General features: G+C 40.6%; 1 protein-coding gene across 4 annotated transcripts in view; it reads right to left on the bottom strand.

Moving 5' to 3' along the window:
- The window catches only part of LOC124804674 (lysoplasmalogenase-like protein TMEM86A), a 469,371-nt gene that overhangs the window by 34,568 nt on the left and 421,159 nt on the right, over positions 1 to 13,644 (bottom strand). For all 4 annotated transcript variants that reach the window (XM_047264918.1, XM_047264917.1, XM_047264915.1 and 1 more), the window contains exons 3-4: positions 10,336 to 10,529; positions 531 to 646 (exon numbers count right to left, since the gene is read on the bottom strand). In XM_047264918.1, coding sequence (XP_047120874.1) covers positions 531 to 646; positions 10,336 to 10,529 — 310 coding nt within the window. The remainder of the gene's footprint in view (positions 1 to 530; positions 647 to 10,335; positions 10,530 to 13,644) is intronic.

Here is a 13,644-nt window from a genome sequence, read left to right on the forward strand (position 1 = left end):
CAGCCTAGGGTAGTGTTCCAGGACATCAGCAACCAAATACTTCAAAAAGTATCATTATACAGGTATTTAAATGGTGCCTTGAGTTTCATTATCTGATATGAATAAATTCAAATGTGTGGCAATTACTTCATTAAGTACATGCAACCCATTGAAAATTTTTATTGCCCTTTTTTTCAGTTAAAGAGTTTCCATAAGAATTTCTCCAATATGTCTCCTTAATGTGACACTGATGTTTCAAGAGTATTGATATGACAATAAGCAAATCCCACTAAATAATAATAATAATAATATGAATAAGTAGTCACAAGATGACAATGTGTGACTCAATTTTATTAACAAATAAGGTGTTGGAAAGAACAAAACTGACCAGTCTTCATGGTACCAAGTCAAACTCTCAGTTGCAGATCATAGTTTTCAAAAACAAATGAAAATGGAGATTCAACAATTTCTTCACTGGGAGGTTTAAAACTTAAAATAATGTGATCAAAATTTTATTCAGTTAAATATTAATTACAATTATTTCTAGTTACCTCAAAGAACTGTACTCTAGCAATAGCTCTCCATGCCATTGTAACCAACAGAATGCTGTAGATGGGAACTCCAATCATCAAGACACCACTCAGACCAGGCATCAAAATTACTACAGCTGGAAGAAATAACAGAAACAATCACTGTAGCTGTAGTAGTAGTAGTAGTAGTAGTAGTAGTAGTATCTACCACTATTACTATAACAGAAACAGCATTATTTAGCTTTACAATGATACTGATACAACAGAAAGTGATTATCTGATTGGATATAATATTACAAGGGTGTGCTGAAAAATAATACATCCAAATTTTTTATGTGAAAACTCTTTAAGCTTTTTAAATAATATAAAACTTATTAACATTGTATACCTTTATTCTTCATGTTACATATTCACAGCCCTCTGCAACCAGAGGGCTCCAAACTGTAGTATAGAACACAACAGTGTATAATGTAACAATGTCAGTGTGTGAGCAACAGCATGCTGTAATCGAGTTTCCAATTCAAAGAGTTCATCCACACAAGGAGCACCCCGTCCTTTAGCAAAAACTGCCACAGGACATACAAGCACTGAGACTTCTACAACAATCCAACGTCTTGGATTCATGGTCATCGATCATCCTCCATACAGTCCCAACTTGACTTCATCCTATTTCTATCTCTTTCCAAAACTTACAGAACACCTTCAATGACTTCACTTGATAGTGATGAAGCAGTGTAAGTGAATGTGAGGTTGCGGCTCTGTAAGCAATGGCAGACTTTCTACAATAACAGTAGCAAGAAACTGGTCTTTCTTTGGGAGAAATGAGTTCGTCGCTAGTGTGACTATATTGAGAAGTAAATATGTCAAAAATAGGAACGCCAACAAGGGGTTGTGTGACATAAACCAAAGTTGGTAGGTGTGTTTTTATATCTGAAATATGATGTCTACTCAAATTTTGTGCCAGTAACAGAAGAGTGTCACTAGCAGCACCACTATGGGGATGTAACTCATGTTTGCTTTCAATACAGGCTATAACAGTCATGCATTAACCTGTGATTTTCCTATGGTAATCACTTAAATAAGTTACCTGACAAATTTATCCCTGAAAATTCATTACTCTACATTAATTATTTTTTGGTGATGGAAAAAAACTGCATCAATGTAGATAGGCTGTATGAATTACATTTCCGTTTAGTAACTTTTCAAGTCATTGACACTTTCACTACCAACAATTTCATTTTTTTATGTACAGATTAAATGTTGAGCATGGAAGCATGGCTTAATAGTCTCATTCAAGTACCCAGAAATAAAATTATGGGGGCAAAAAGTTCAACACACTCATTACATAGGTACTGCCTAGTCATGTATCTATTCATTTTGTACCACTCAGAACACATTTTTAGAACATGGTAACACTTTTAAAAATGCATATAGCACATTATTCATTGTCAGATTCATCCTGGGTAACATCTAATGTCAAAAACACCTCTCAACTAATTGCTGTTCTATATCATAGCACTGTCTCATTATTTGGGCACTTGGTGCATAATATCTATATTGAACTACATGGAAATGTGAAAGGTGATGTTCAAATGTGATGCACACTGACAAGAATCTAATAGCACTTGATTTAAGTAGACCTCTCAACAAGAGCCACTCAATGTAAGTCAGATCCAGAAACCTTATTGAACTTTTAAAACTGAGAACAGTGTCAATCACTCAGGATGGCAGGCCTAAAATTAACACACCAGAAATTTCTCTGATAAAATATAAAACCCATGCTGTCTTCCTACTGCTCTAATCAACCTATGATCAGCTCCAACTAACAAGTAGTTATTTCAAGTTTAGAGGTAGCATAGACTATAGCGAAATTTTCCATAAACAACATAATGGGAGACTCAACTGTGGACCTGATATCATTGAATTATATAGCAAACAGAATCATGCTTAAAACATATATCTAAGGGCACCATCCTCCTGCTCGAATTGCTCTGAATATTAACAACTCGATATGTAAAAGATTGTCTGGAAAGAAATAATCATATGACTGTGCAGTGGAACTATGCCAGAATGTTATGCTTCAGAACAGTGCCATAAACACTGTCTAGATTGAAGAATATACTTATGAGAGTGTTGGTGACAGGTTGTTGTATTGCTAACTTCAGATTCTTTTGTTCTGTAACACTCTTCATGGGATTCTATCCTCACCAGGTGTAGTCTCCTTGGACTGAAGCAACACATACTGTAGCTCCCATAGAAAAGGGGCAGTTTTATTCCTCAGTTTTATTGGTACTGAAATATTAATCACCCCTCTTCAGCTATTCCCAATGGTGGTGGGGATCTGTATCCCAGTTTTCAAAGGTAGTGATCAAAGCAAAAACTCCACCACTGTCTGCATGATGTCTCTAGCTGTAGATTGATTCATTAGAGAAGCTACTGAAAACGTGACATGCTTGCCAGATATCCTCCCTATGAGTTCACACACCGCTTTAGAGCTATTAGAATGAGTCACCGAATCCAGAAAACACTCATGACCACTTTTTCCTGCGGTGGATTGTCATACGGTATTTGTCTTTAGACTTCAAATATGAAAGGCTGTTTGTTGACTACTAAACTGTTGACATGTCACATGCCTGACCCTGATTGCTGGGCAATCATCATCATTTCATCATGGCACATGTTGCCTCTGAATTCTGCCCGAGATCCTTGGGATGGTTCCATTAGCAGCACAGTGGATTCTGGATGTTATTTCCATTTCAGAAATAGCCAATGGGCTACACTATCTCAGTGTTCAAAAACAACCAATTGGCTGCATTGTGTTTGCTATGACAGCATTCCTCAAGGCCACTTACTTCTTGGGACCGCCATGAGAGGTCGATCTAGATGGCAAAGTTATCTCTTTAATCCAAGTCATTCACCACTCCCCACTGAGCAATGTTTGCACAGGCAGGAGAGCAGAATACGAAGTCAGTGGTAGAGAAAAATTCCACTGTAATTCTTTAATACCAATGTGGCAGGAGGATGTGTATCCTCTTATCACATTACGTACATTAAAATCGCCTTCAAATAAGAATAGCAGTGGGAGTTGAAAAACCAGGTCAGAGATAGCCTTTGTATCCAAAGTTTCAATGGGTGATAAATAAATGTTACATTATGTAAGTTCATAAGATGTGAACTAGGAGCTGAGTGACGCATTATTCACCAAATGGCGACCCTACTTTTAGCCATGTCCCCACTGAGGTGATCTTTATAATGAAGCACAGCAGCTATTTAACCCACTTTCTCTTGAACTTATTGGTTATACAATTCAGAAGAGAAAGAACTGAAATAATTTGCTGGTTCGCTACGGAAAAGTTGAATGTACATGACTGAGTCGTCATCGACTATGCTTGTTCGGATACGTGCTAGTCAGTCTGTTTTGATTCCATTTTCCTCAAATTACACTCTGTTTTACTTTTGTTCTTTGGAATCTATGGTGCTGATTTAAACTGAGGCACACAGTTTTTCAGTAGCTTCTTACCCCAATGTTGTTTCTACTTCTGGTGCTGACACTTTCCTTATCGCTGGAGATGGTTTGGTGTCAAGAATCAATAGCAAGATCATCCACAAATTTGATGTAGTTACAAGAGCTGTTTTTCTGGGTCTGTTGAAGCATTTAATTCCTTCTTAATTTTTACTGAGGGCTACCGCAAAAGATGTTGTATATGTATGTGGCTGAAGAAATTTGTCTATCTTCTCCACCATTAGTTATGGTATGTATTAGTCATTTTTATCACCTGGCTATTCCTTTCTTCTTCAAAGATAATACACTTCCTGCTGCATGCTAAGTATCTGACTGAGCCAACAGCACAAGTCAGGAAAGATACTTGTTTCTTCAGCATGAGTGGCCACACTGTGTTTCCCATATGTAACCTGACCTCGAACATGTGATATGTGTGAATTTCTGGTACTTCAAACTGCTCCCAGTGTTTTGGATTTATAGTCTAACTCTGAGAGGCAAAACCTGTAAGATGAACATCTGTGTAAATGCTGCTGTTTCTCTCCAATCATCTATCACATTATGTTTTGCACTTCAATTACCTCTTAATCAGCACATTCCTCCTGACAATCTTCTGTATATGTACATGTCATTGTTTTGTGACCGTCACTTTGATACAGTTAAGGTTATAGTGCAGCACCACTTCAATGGAGTATTCACCCCCAATTGCTTTGATTTCAGAAGGCTGGTGCATTGCTTTTATATCACTGTTTCTTCACGTAATCATCCATTTGCACTTTACTGATGTATCTTATAGGTAGGACCAAACATTTTAATACAAAAGGGTGATATCTTCTTCTAGTCACAGTAAATACATTTTGACACACTAGGTGTACCCTGTTATTGTATATTGTTTTAATTTTGGAGGATGTCTGCTAAAGAGGACTAGCCTCCCATGCTCTACTGGATGGGTGTTTTCACTACTCACCATACACGCTATACTGCCCAAGAGATTTTTTGGGACTTCATAGATGCCATGGTGTTCCCACACAGCTAGAAATATAACAGTTCAACTACACAGTTCTGTTACTGCCCATTTACACATTCATTATGGCATGCTACCGTTCTAGCATCAAAGCATATGGAAAAGTCTCATATGGTTGGACGCACCACAAGCTTCGCCTAAGTAATGCATGCACAGAGGCAAGCTGTCATGGCATTGAGCACTAAAAGGAAACCAGAAATTGTTGCTTTCTCTATGGCTGCTGCTTTATATGCGACAACAGTAAGCAACATTAACAGAAAAAAACTGTCATTATGGTTGAAAAAATGGATGAACAGACGGCCAAAAATTGCAAGCTTGACATTTATTTGAAAATAACTTCTTTTAGAGGATGAATACTCATTTAGAAATTGAGGATTAGGGAGGATGATTATTAGTTCCTACTGGACCTCATGTAAGATAAATTAATCAAGCAGGGCTCTGTGATGAGAAAATCAATTACTTCTTTCAAGTAGCTACTCTAAGAATTCATGCCACTGATGAATCCAAGTCCATCAAAAAACTATACTTGTGGTATGTAAACACCCCCACTGCTAGCAGGGCTGGTTTGAAAACATTTTTTGCACACGAGTGAGCTATAGTATGGTCCCCTCCCCCTTTCCCTCTAACACTTCCACCTGTGTCAGTTTTCCCTATTAGTTGCTATATGCACTGTATGCAAACCTTGCACTTGGCCACCCCTGGCACCTCTTTCAGCTTGGTACCCTAAGTGGTCATTACTAATTGTGATATGAAGGGCTTATTTCAGTAGCGGTACAAGTTAATTTTTGTTCATTGTGAGATACAGAGTCCTATAGTTAAATGAGCGCTGAAAAATCTGCAGTTGAGATACCAAAAATATTCAAGCATATGGCTTCTTCTAGAGATGAACCTTACTTTCTGTTCGTTTGGATCATTAGTTGCAGTAGCATTATAGGCAGAAAAGTGGAGGTAATGGACTCGTACCACTATTGAAATAAGCCCTTCATATGTCCTGTATAGAAACTATACAGCTTTGGAGCCTCTGGCGCCCAAGTGGCAGACTGTTTTGCTGACTGCCAGCACCGCTTCTCTTTGAGGTCTCTACAACTTATCTTTCTTATCAGTAATATGGACAACACAGGATTTTTATTTTCTTCTTCATTTCTTCTACTATTGCCTGCAGCCTACAGTCTTTATGTACACTGTATTTCTTTAATGCTGTATCATGTTTCTTCCTGTTGTAATCATCTTTACTTCCAGTATCAAAGAGAGACAGTTTCAGTTCATACTGTTCATAAATACACTGATGTGTTCTTCTCAAAATAACTTTGTAGCTTGAAGATTTCTGAAGTAAGAGAACCTAGCATGTCTTCATCACGAATGCCCAAATGAAGTGTGATGGGACTGTTCTTATTCTACGTATACCTAAATGATCTGACAGAGAGGGTGAGCAGCAATCTGTGCCTGTTTGATGATGAAGATGATGATAATGAGGTGGTGTATGGGGAGGTGTCATCAATAAGCGACTGTAGGAGGATACAAGAGGATGTACACAAAATTTCTAGGTTTTGGTGATTGGCAGCTTGCTCTAAATCTATAAAAATGTAAGTTAATGGAGATCAGTAGGGAAAACAATCCTGTAATGTTCGAATACAGCATTAGTAGTGTGCTGATTCACACACAATCGTGTCAGTTCAATATCTAGGTGTTAACACTGCAAAGTGAAATGAAATGGAATGAACACATCAGAATGGTAATAAAGAAGCAGAATGGTAGACTCAGTCCATTGGGAGAATTTTAGGGAAGTGTGGTTCATCTGTAAAGGAGACTGCATACAGAGCACTAACACGACCCATTCTTGAGTATTGCTTGAGGTTTAAGATCTCCACCAGTTGAGATTAAAGGAAGACATCAAAGCAATTTAGAAGCAGGGTGCTAGATTGGTTACCAGTAGGTTCACTCAATAAACAAGTATTATGGAGATGGTTCATGAATTCAAATGGGAGCCCCTGCAGGGAAGACAATGTTCTTTTTGCAGAACACTACTGAGAAGATTTAAAGAATCAGCATTGGAAGCTGCCTGCAGAATGATTCTCCTACCACCAACATACATTTTGCATACACATGACGAAAAAAGAGAAATTAGGGCTCATATGGAGACATATTTGCGAGTGGAATTGGAAAGGAAATGACAAATAGTTGCACAGGGTACCCTCCACCATGCACCACATGGTGCTCGCAATGTATGTATGCGGATATAGATGTAGCTATAGAAGTCAGAGCACTACAGAAAATGTGAAGCAGACAGCTGTTGACATTTTTCACTGGCAAGACTATGTCAGACTGAATGCTTCATCTTGTATCTGCAGCAGTCGTGTAACAACACAAGCACTTTAACGCTCATGAATCGATGTATCATTACCACTGTGTCACCTCAACAGCCAGCACAGAGCACGCCTTGAGGTTGGGGTTTTTATGATAACAGACGTACAAAACACATGATCCGGGTGGCTAAGCCAAGATACCTGTCTCTTGTGACACACAATACTAGCCATTGAAACATGTCCACAGCTTGTTTAGGGAGTACTAGTGGCTCTGACATGGTCATAGCTGGAGATGCTCGGGCCCACCTAACTTGGCCCCATCATAGCTGAATGAGCTCTGAGCAGTTCGTCATTTGACACCACCCACGAGAGTAATTAAATGGATTACTAGAGATGGAGTGAGTGCTACATCCCTCCCCACAGGTTACCTACACATCACCAGCTGCTACTGTCTACCACTTACAGACAGAACAGACGAAATTTCTGGATGCATTTCAAGTTGGCGACTTAAAAAACATGCATTTGTGGTAGGCAACCGAAACAATTCGAGATACAGAACCTGGAGAGACAGCCCGTGTCCAGTAGTTGTGTAATGTGTTTCTTTTGGTTGGTTTACTGTACGCTCTGGAATACGAAGACATTTGCACAAAAGTGAGCTAAAAACAGTCATAAAGTTCTAAGGCCGAAAAATGACAAGGCCGCGTTTGTAGAATGAGTGTGGCTACTGGGGTATCATGCTTGCAATTAGTAAGTGTGCGATTTCCTTTTGAACTTGGCCAGCACCTACAGTCGTGCATGCTACTGGTTACAGAGGAAATGTCTCTTACGCTGACATCTTAGACATTTAATTCGACAAAAATCTGGCAGATAGACGTATATTCTAGAAAATTAGCCAGCACGAAGTGGTTATCGTTTTAATCAGGATCGGTTTTGCGACTGTATATAGATTCTTGCCTGCTGCAGTTTAATGGTGCAGCACGATCAGGCTATAACCCGATCACGAGTGGTTATAGTACTCCGTAACAGAGGACGTCAACAACAGTCACTTCGAAGAAAGCAAATCTCAGACAATCGTATACAGTGTATGATATATTAATGCCATTGTGACTTAACCCCGTGCTGTACCACTCTGGCAGTCGAAGCCAGCTGACCAACTCTCCGGTTTTTCCCGGCGTCTCCCGTATTATAGCACTCCCCCCCCCCCCCCCCCCCCAACCCCAATCCTAACAGCTCCACTATTAACGTCCGTTTCTCCCGCATATTTCGTAAGTCACTGCGTTTACATGTGACATCTTCCGAAAGACGAAAACCGAATTTCGAAAACCGTTTCTCACTGCCGGTCGATGTGACCGAGAGATTCTAGGCGCTTCAATCCGGAACCGCGCTCCTGCTACGGTCACAGGTTGGAATCCTGCCTCGGGCATGGATGTGTGTGATATCCTGAGGTTAGTTAGGTTTAAGTAGTTTTAAGTCTAGAGGAGTGATGATTAGAGTTTATGGTTTAGTCGGCACAATTACTATTTCTCTCCAATTAGACGAGGTGTAAACAGTTTCGGTCTAATACTTCTCCTTGCCCTTCACTGCACAAAAAGCGACACCGCCCACATTTGCCGAAAATTCTTAAAAACCTGACAGCCCAAGCACGTTTCAAAACCGGTTACGCTCACAAGGGAGCGAAACTGGATTGCACAATTGGGAAACCGGCAACCTGAAGCGGATTTCCAGAATCGATTTTGAAGTGTTTACATGGCCATCCAGAAGCGGTATTGGGAAATCAAGTTTGCCAAATCCGGTTTAGGGAGCTTCGTGTAAACAGGATGAGTGATTACTGTTCTAAATATTAATCCCGCGAAGTACTATCTATAGTTTGAACATCCTCATCGACAGTTCTCGAAAAGCTCTCGTTTTGTAGATACTATTGTCGACATTTGGTCTTTTTTTCTGTTCGTGCTTCTACGGAAAGAAAACGGTTTGTTTGTAGGGAACGAGAGGAGTGGAGAAAGAATGACATAGCTTACACGCCTGCAGGGATAATGAGAGGGGGAATTTTTACTTGTTTCTCGGTCAGTACAGGCAACAAACGGATGCGTTCATCTCTTACCGATTAGCAGCTATGGTGTTAATAACACACGGAGTAACAATGACTCGCGAAAGCGGATTATTGGGACGTTCATTTTTAATCACACTCGTTGCATTATTTATTTCTCAGTTGATTCGATGACAGTTAACACGAAATGTGCTGATTTGTATATACTACTTTCCGTAATCATACCAACTACACTGCTCAACGTGTATGTGTCTGCAAGAAGGTTAAATACTCCATATGTTTATTTGAAGAGATAGGAGCAACATTAATGTTGGTGAAAATCAATGGCATCCAACGGTAATCGAGCTTACAGAGCGTTATGTCAAGAGCAACTTAGCATCGCTCATGAGAGTAATGCCAACTACACGTAATATTGTTTCACACAGTTACAAGTCATATTAAAAGAATTTATTGCTGATTTTGTAAATGAAGATACTCTACATGAAAAGAATTCTAGTGCTCCGAGTATGCTAAAAACAGGAACAACAGAAAAAAGTTGAGTAAAATTTTTTAAAGATTTAAAACACAAAGAAACTGATGTGAGAAACATTGGTAAAAATCACAGGATTAAAGACAATTACTTAAAAACTAAATTCGTTAAGGAATAAATATACTGAGAAGCAGTAGTTACTAAACCAGTTCTTGGAACAGGTTGCGGCATGCTGTTCTTGAATTTACACCAAAATGAGTATTATTACATGCTTTTGCAATTTAACCCGAAGTATGGTACCGTTTGAAATAATAGAGTAAAAGCAAGCAAAGTACGCCAGTTTATCAATATTTATGTCTCCATTGTCAAGAAAAAGTGATTTAGTTGTGAGCTGAAATTTATTGTGACTAAATCTGCTTTAAACGAACCCGTAAAATCATGGTCAGACGTCCATCATTTGACATGTTGGTCGCCCTAGTCTTACCCGTTGCGCACAGGGCGTAAAGAGCAGCGCCCAGCTGGACGTTGAGCGGCTTGAAGCCGAACGCGGCAGTGTACATGAGCTGCGCCACGCCGAAGGCTGCCATGCCGTGCAGGAAGTAGTGAGGCCACACCAGCAACGCGTCTCCCAGGCAGGAAAACGCCAGCCCCGTCAGGATGCGTCGGGAGAACGTGTACCTGAACAGACGTGAGACAAACATGCGGTTCATGGTGCACAGCAAGATGTCGCAGTCGATTCTGGCAGAATGTCACACGCATTAAGGTGACCAGACATCCCATATTATCCGGGCCTGTCCTCTCCTTTGTTTTCATCTACATCTACATGGTTACTCTGCAATTCACACTTAAGTGCCTGGCAAAGGGTCCATCGTACCATTTTCATACTACTTCTCTACCATTCCACTCTCGAATGGCGCGTGGGGAAAAGAAACACCAAAATCTTTCCGTTCGAGCTCTGATTTCTCTCATTTTACTGGGTGATCAAAAAGTCAGTATAACTTTGAAAACTGAATAAATCGCGGAATATGTAGATAGAGAGGTACAAATTGACAAACATGCTTGGAATGACATGGGGTTTTATTAGAACCAAAAAAATACAAAAGTTCAAAAAATGTCCACCAGATGGCGCTTCATCTGATCAGAATAGCAATAACTAGCATAAAAAAGTAAGACAAAGCAAAGATGATGTTCTTTACAGGAAATGCTCAATACGTCCATCATCATTCCTCAACAATAGCTGTAGTCGAGGAATAATGTTGTGAACAGCACTGTAAAGCATGTCCGGAGTTATGGTGAGGCATTGGTGTCGGATGTTGTCTTTCAGCATCCCTATAGATGTCGGTCGATCAGGATACACTTGCGACTTCAGGTAACCCCAAAGCCAATAATCGCACGGACTGAGGTCTGGGGACATGGGAGGCGAAGCATGACGAAAGTTGCGGCTCAGCACACGATCACCAACGATGCGCGCAAGAGATCTTTCGAGCGTCTAGCAATATGGGATGGAGCGCCACCCTGCATAAACATCGTACGTTCCAGCAGGTGTTTATCAGTCAGGCTGGGGATGATGCGATTCTGTAACATATCGGCGTGCCTCTCATCCATCACGGTAGCAGTTACAAAACCAGAATCACGCATTTCCTCGAAGAAAAAAGGCCCGGTAACGGTAGATGTGGTGAATCCAACTCATACCGTGACTTTCTCGTCGTGCAATGGAGTTTCCACGACAGTTCTAGGATTTTCGGTAGCCCAAATTCTGCAGTTGTGGGCGTTGACAGACCCTCGGAGCGTGAAATGAGCTTCGTCGGTCCACAACACGTTACTCAACCAATCGTCATCTTCCGCCATCTTTTGAAACGCCCACACCGCATATGCTCTCCGCTTCACTAAATCGCCAGGTAACAGTTCATGATGCCGATGGATTTTGCACGGATAGCATCGGAGGGTATGCCTAAGTGCCAACCAAACAGTAGTGTATGGAATGCCTGTGCGACGTGCGACTGCACGAGCGCTGACTTCCCCGTGCATAGACGAACCCGCTACAGTCTCCATTCTTCCTGAACTGTCTCCGCAGCATTACGGCTTGTGCTCGGTCGGCCACTACGGGGTCTATCGTCTAAACAACTCGTGGCTTCGAACTTCGAAATAATTCTCGCCACAGCTGCATTTGTCAACGGATCTTTACCCGTTCGATTCCCCTTCCTATGGAGATAGGATCGTAACACTGAACTAGCACATTCCTCATTCTGATAATACAACTACACTAAAAGCGCCTTTTCAGGTAACGTCAACAGGTTGCGACTGCTGGCGCATCCGATTCTCTAATTACAGCACCTTTTATTCACGATTGTCATGCGCAGTCACTGACGTTTTGCTGTCCAGTGCCATCTATCGGACATTTTGTGAACTTTTTTGTTGTTGTTGTAATAAAACCCCATGTCATTCCAAGCATGTGGGTCAATTTTTACCTCTCTATCTACATTATTCCGTGGTTTATTAAGTTTTCAAATTTATACTTCGTTTTGATCACCCGGTATTATGATGATCATTTCTCCCTGCGTAGGTGGGTGTCAACAAAATATTTACGCATTCGGAAGAGAAAGTTGGTGATTGAAATTTCGTAAATAGATCTGGCCGCAAAGAAAACCGCCTTTGTTTCAGTGACTGCCACCCCAACTCGCGTATCATATCAGTGGCACTCTCACCCCTATTGCGCGATAACACGAAACGAGCTGCCCTTCTTTGCACTTTTTCGATGTCCTCCGTCAATCCTACCTGGTAAGGATCCCATACCGCGCAGCAATATTCCAGCAGAGGACGGACAACTGTAATGTAGGCTGTCTCTTTAGTGGGTTTGTCGCATCTTCTAAGTGCTCTGCCAACAAAGCGCATTCTTTGTTTCGCCTTCCCTACAATATTATCTATGTGGTCTTTCCAGTTTAAGTTGCTCGTAATTGTAATTCGTAGGTATTTAGTCGAACTGACAGCCCCTGGATTTGTGCGATTTATCGTATACCCAAAATTTATCGGATTTCTTTTAGTACCCATGTGGATGACTTCGCACTTTTCTTTGTTTGGTGCTAATTGCCACTTTTTACACCATCCATAAATTCTCTCTAGATCATTTTGTAATTGGAATTGATCGTCTGATGATTTTACTAGACAGTAAATTACAGTGTCATCTGCAAACAGTCTCTGACTTTTTGTGTATAACAAGACGCCGAAAGTCCTTTTTTTTGTGGCAATGTCTTATCGGCATAAAACGTGTAGTGCTTCGAGAATTTACACGTAAATTGTGGAACCACTCGACCTTCTGCTGCCTCGAACACGCGATATTTTAAAGATAATTGAGAGAGAGAGAGAGAGAGAGAGAGAGAGAGAGAGAGAGCGTATTTATTGCGCAACACATGTCTGTGTGTGCGGGATTGACGTTTATCGTGGGAAGACAGGAGCTGCGTCAGACGAGCGGCATGTACATCTGTTTGCCGTTCGCGCCTTGGAAGCTGTATTAAAAGGACAAGGAGTGTGTGTGTAATATTCCGTGATTTTTTGGTACTGTGATTATTGTAAAAAAGACAAACGAACAGTTGACCCTGGACTTTTACTTACTTCATGTCTTATCTCTGAACGAAGCAAGACGCATGGGACGTCTATACATTATTTGGTTGTTTAAATCAGGCAATTGTGATTATATCTAATTGTATCTAATGGGTATCGGCATAGTTGACTTGCAAGAGTTTGTATGCTTATATGAAACTTGTGGAAATAAAAATACATCTGAGCTGAACTGAAA

The sequence above is a fragment of the Schistocerca piceifrons genome, chromosome 7 (genome assembly GCF_021461385.2).
Source record: "Schistocerca piceifrons isolate TAMUIC-IGC-003096 chromosome 7, iqSchPice1.1, whole genome shotgun sequence".
NCBI lineage: Eukaryota > Metazoa > Arthropoda > Insecta > Orthoptera > Acrididae > Schistocerca > Schistocerca piceifrons.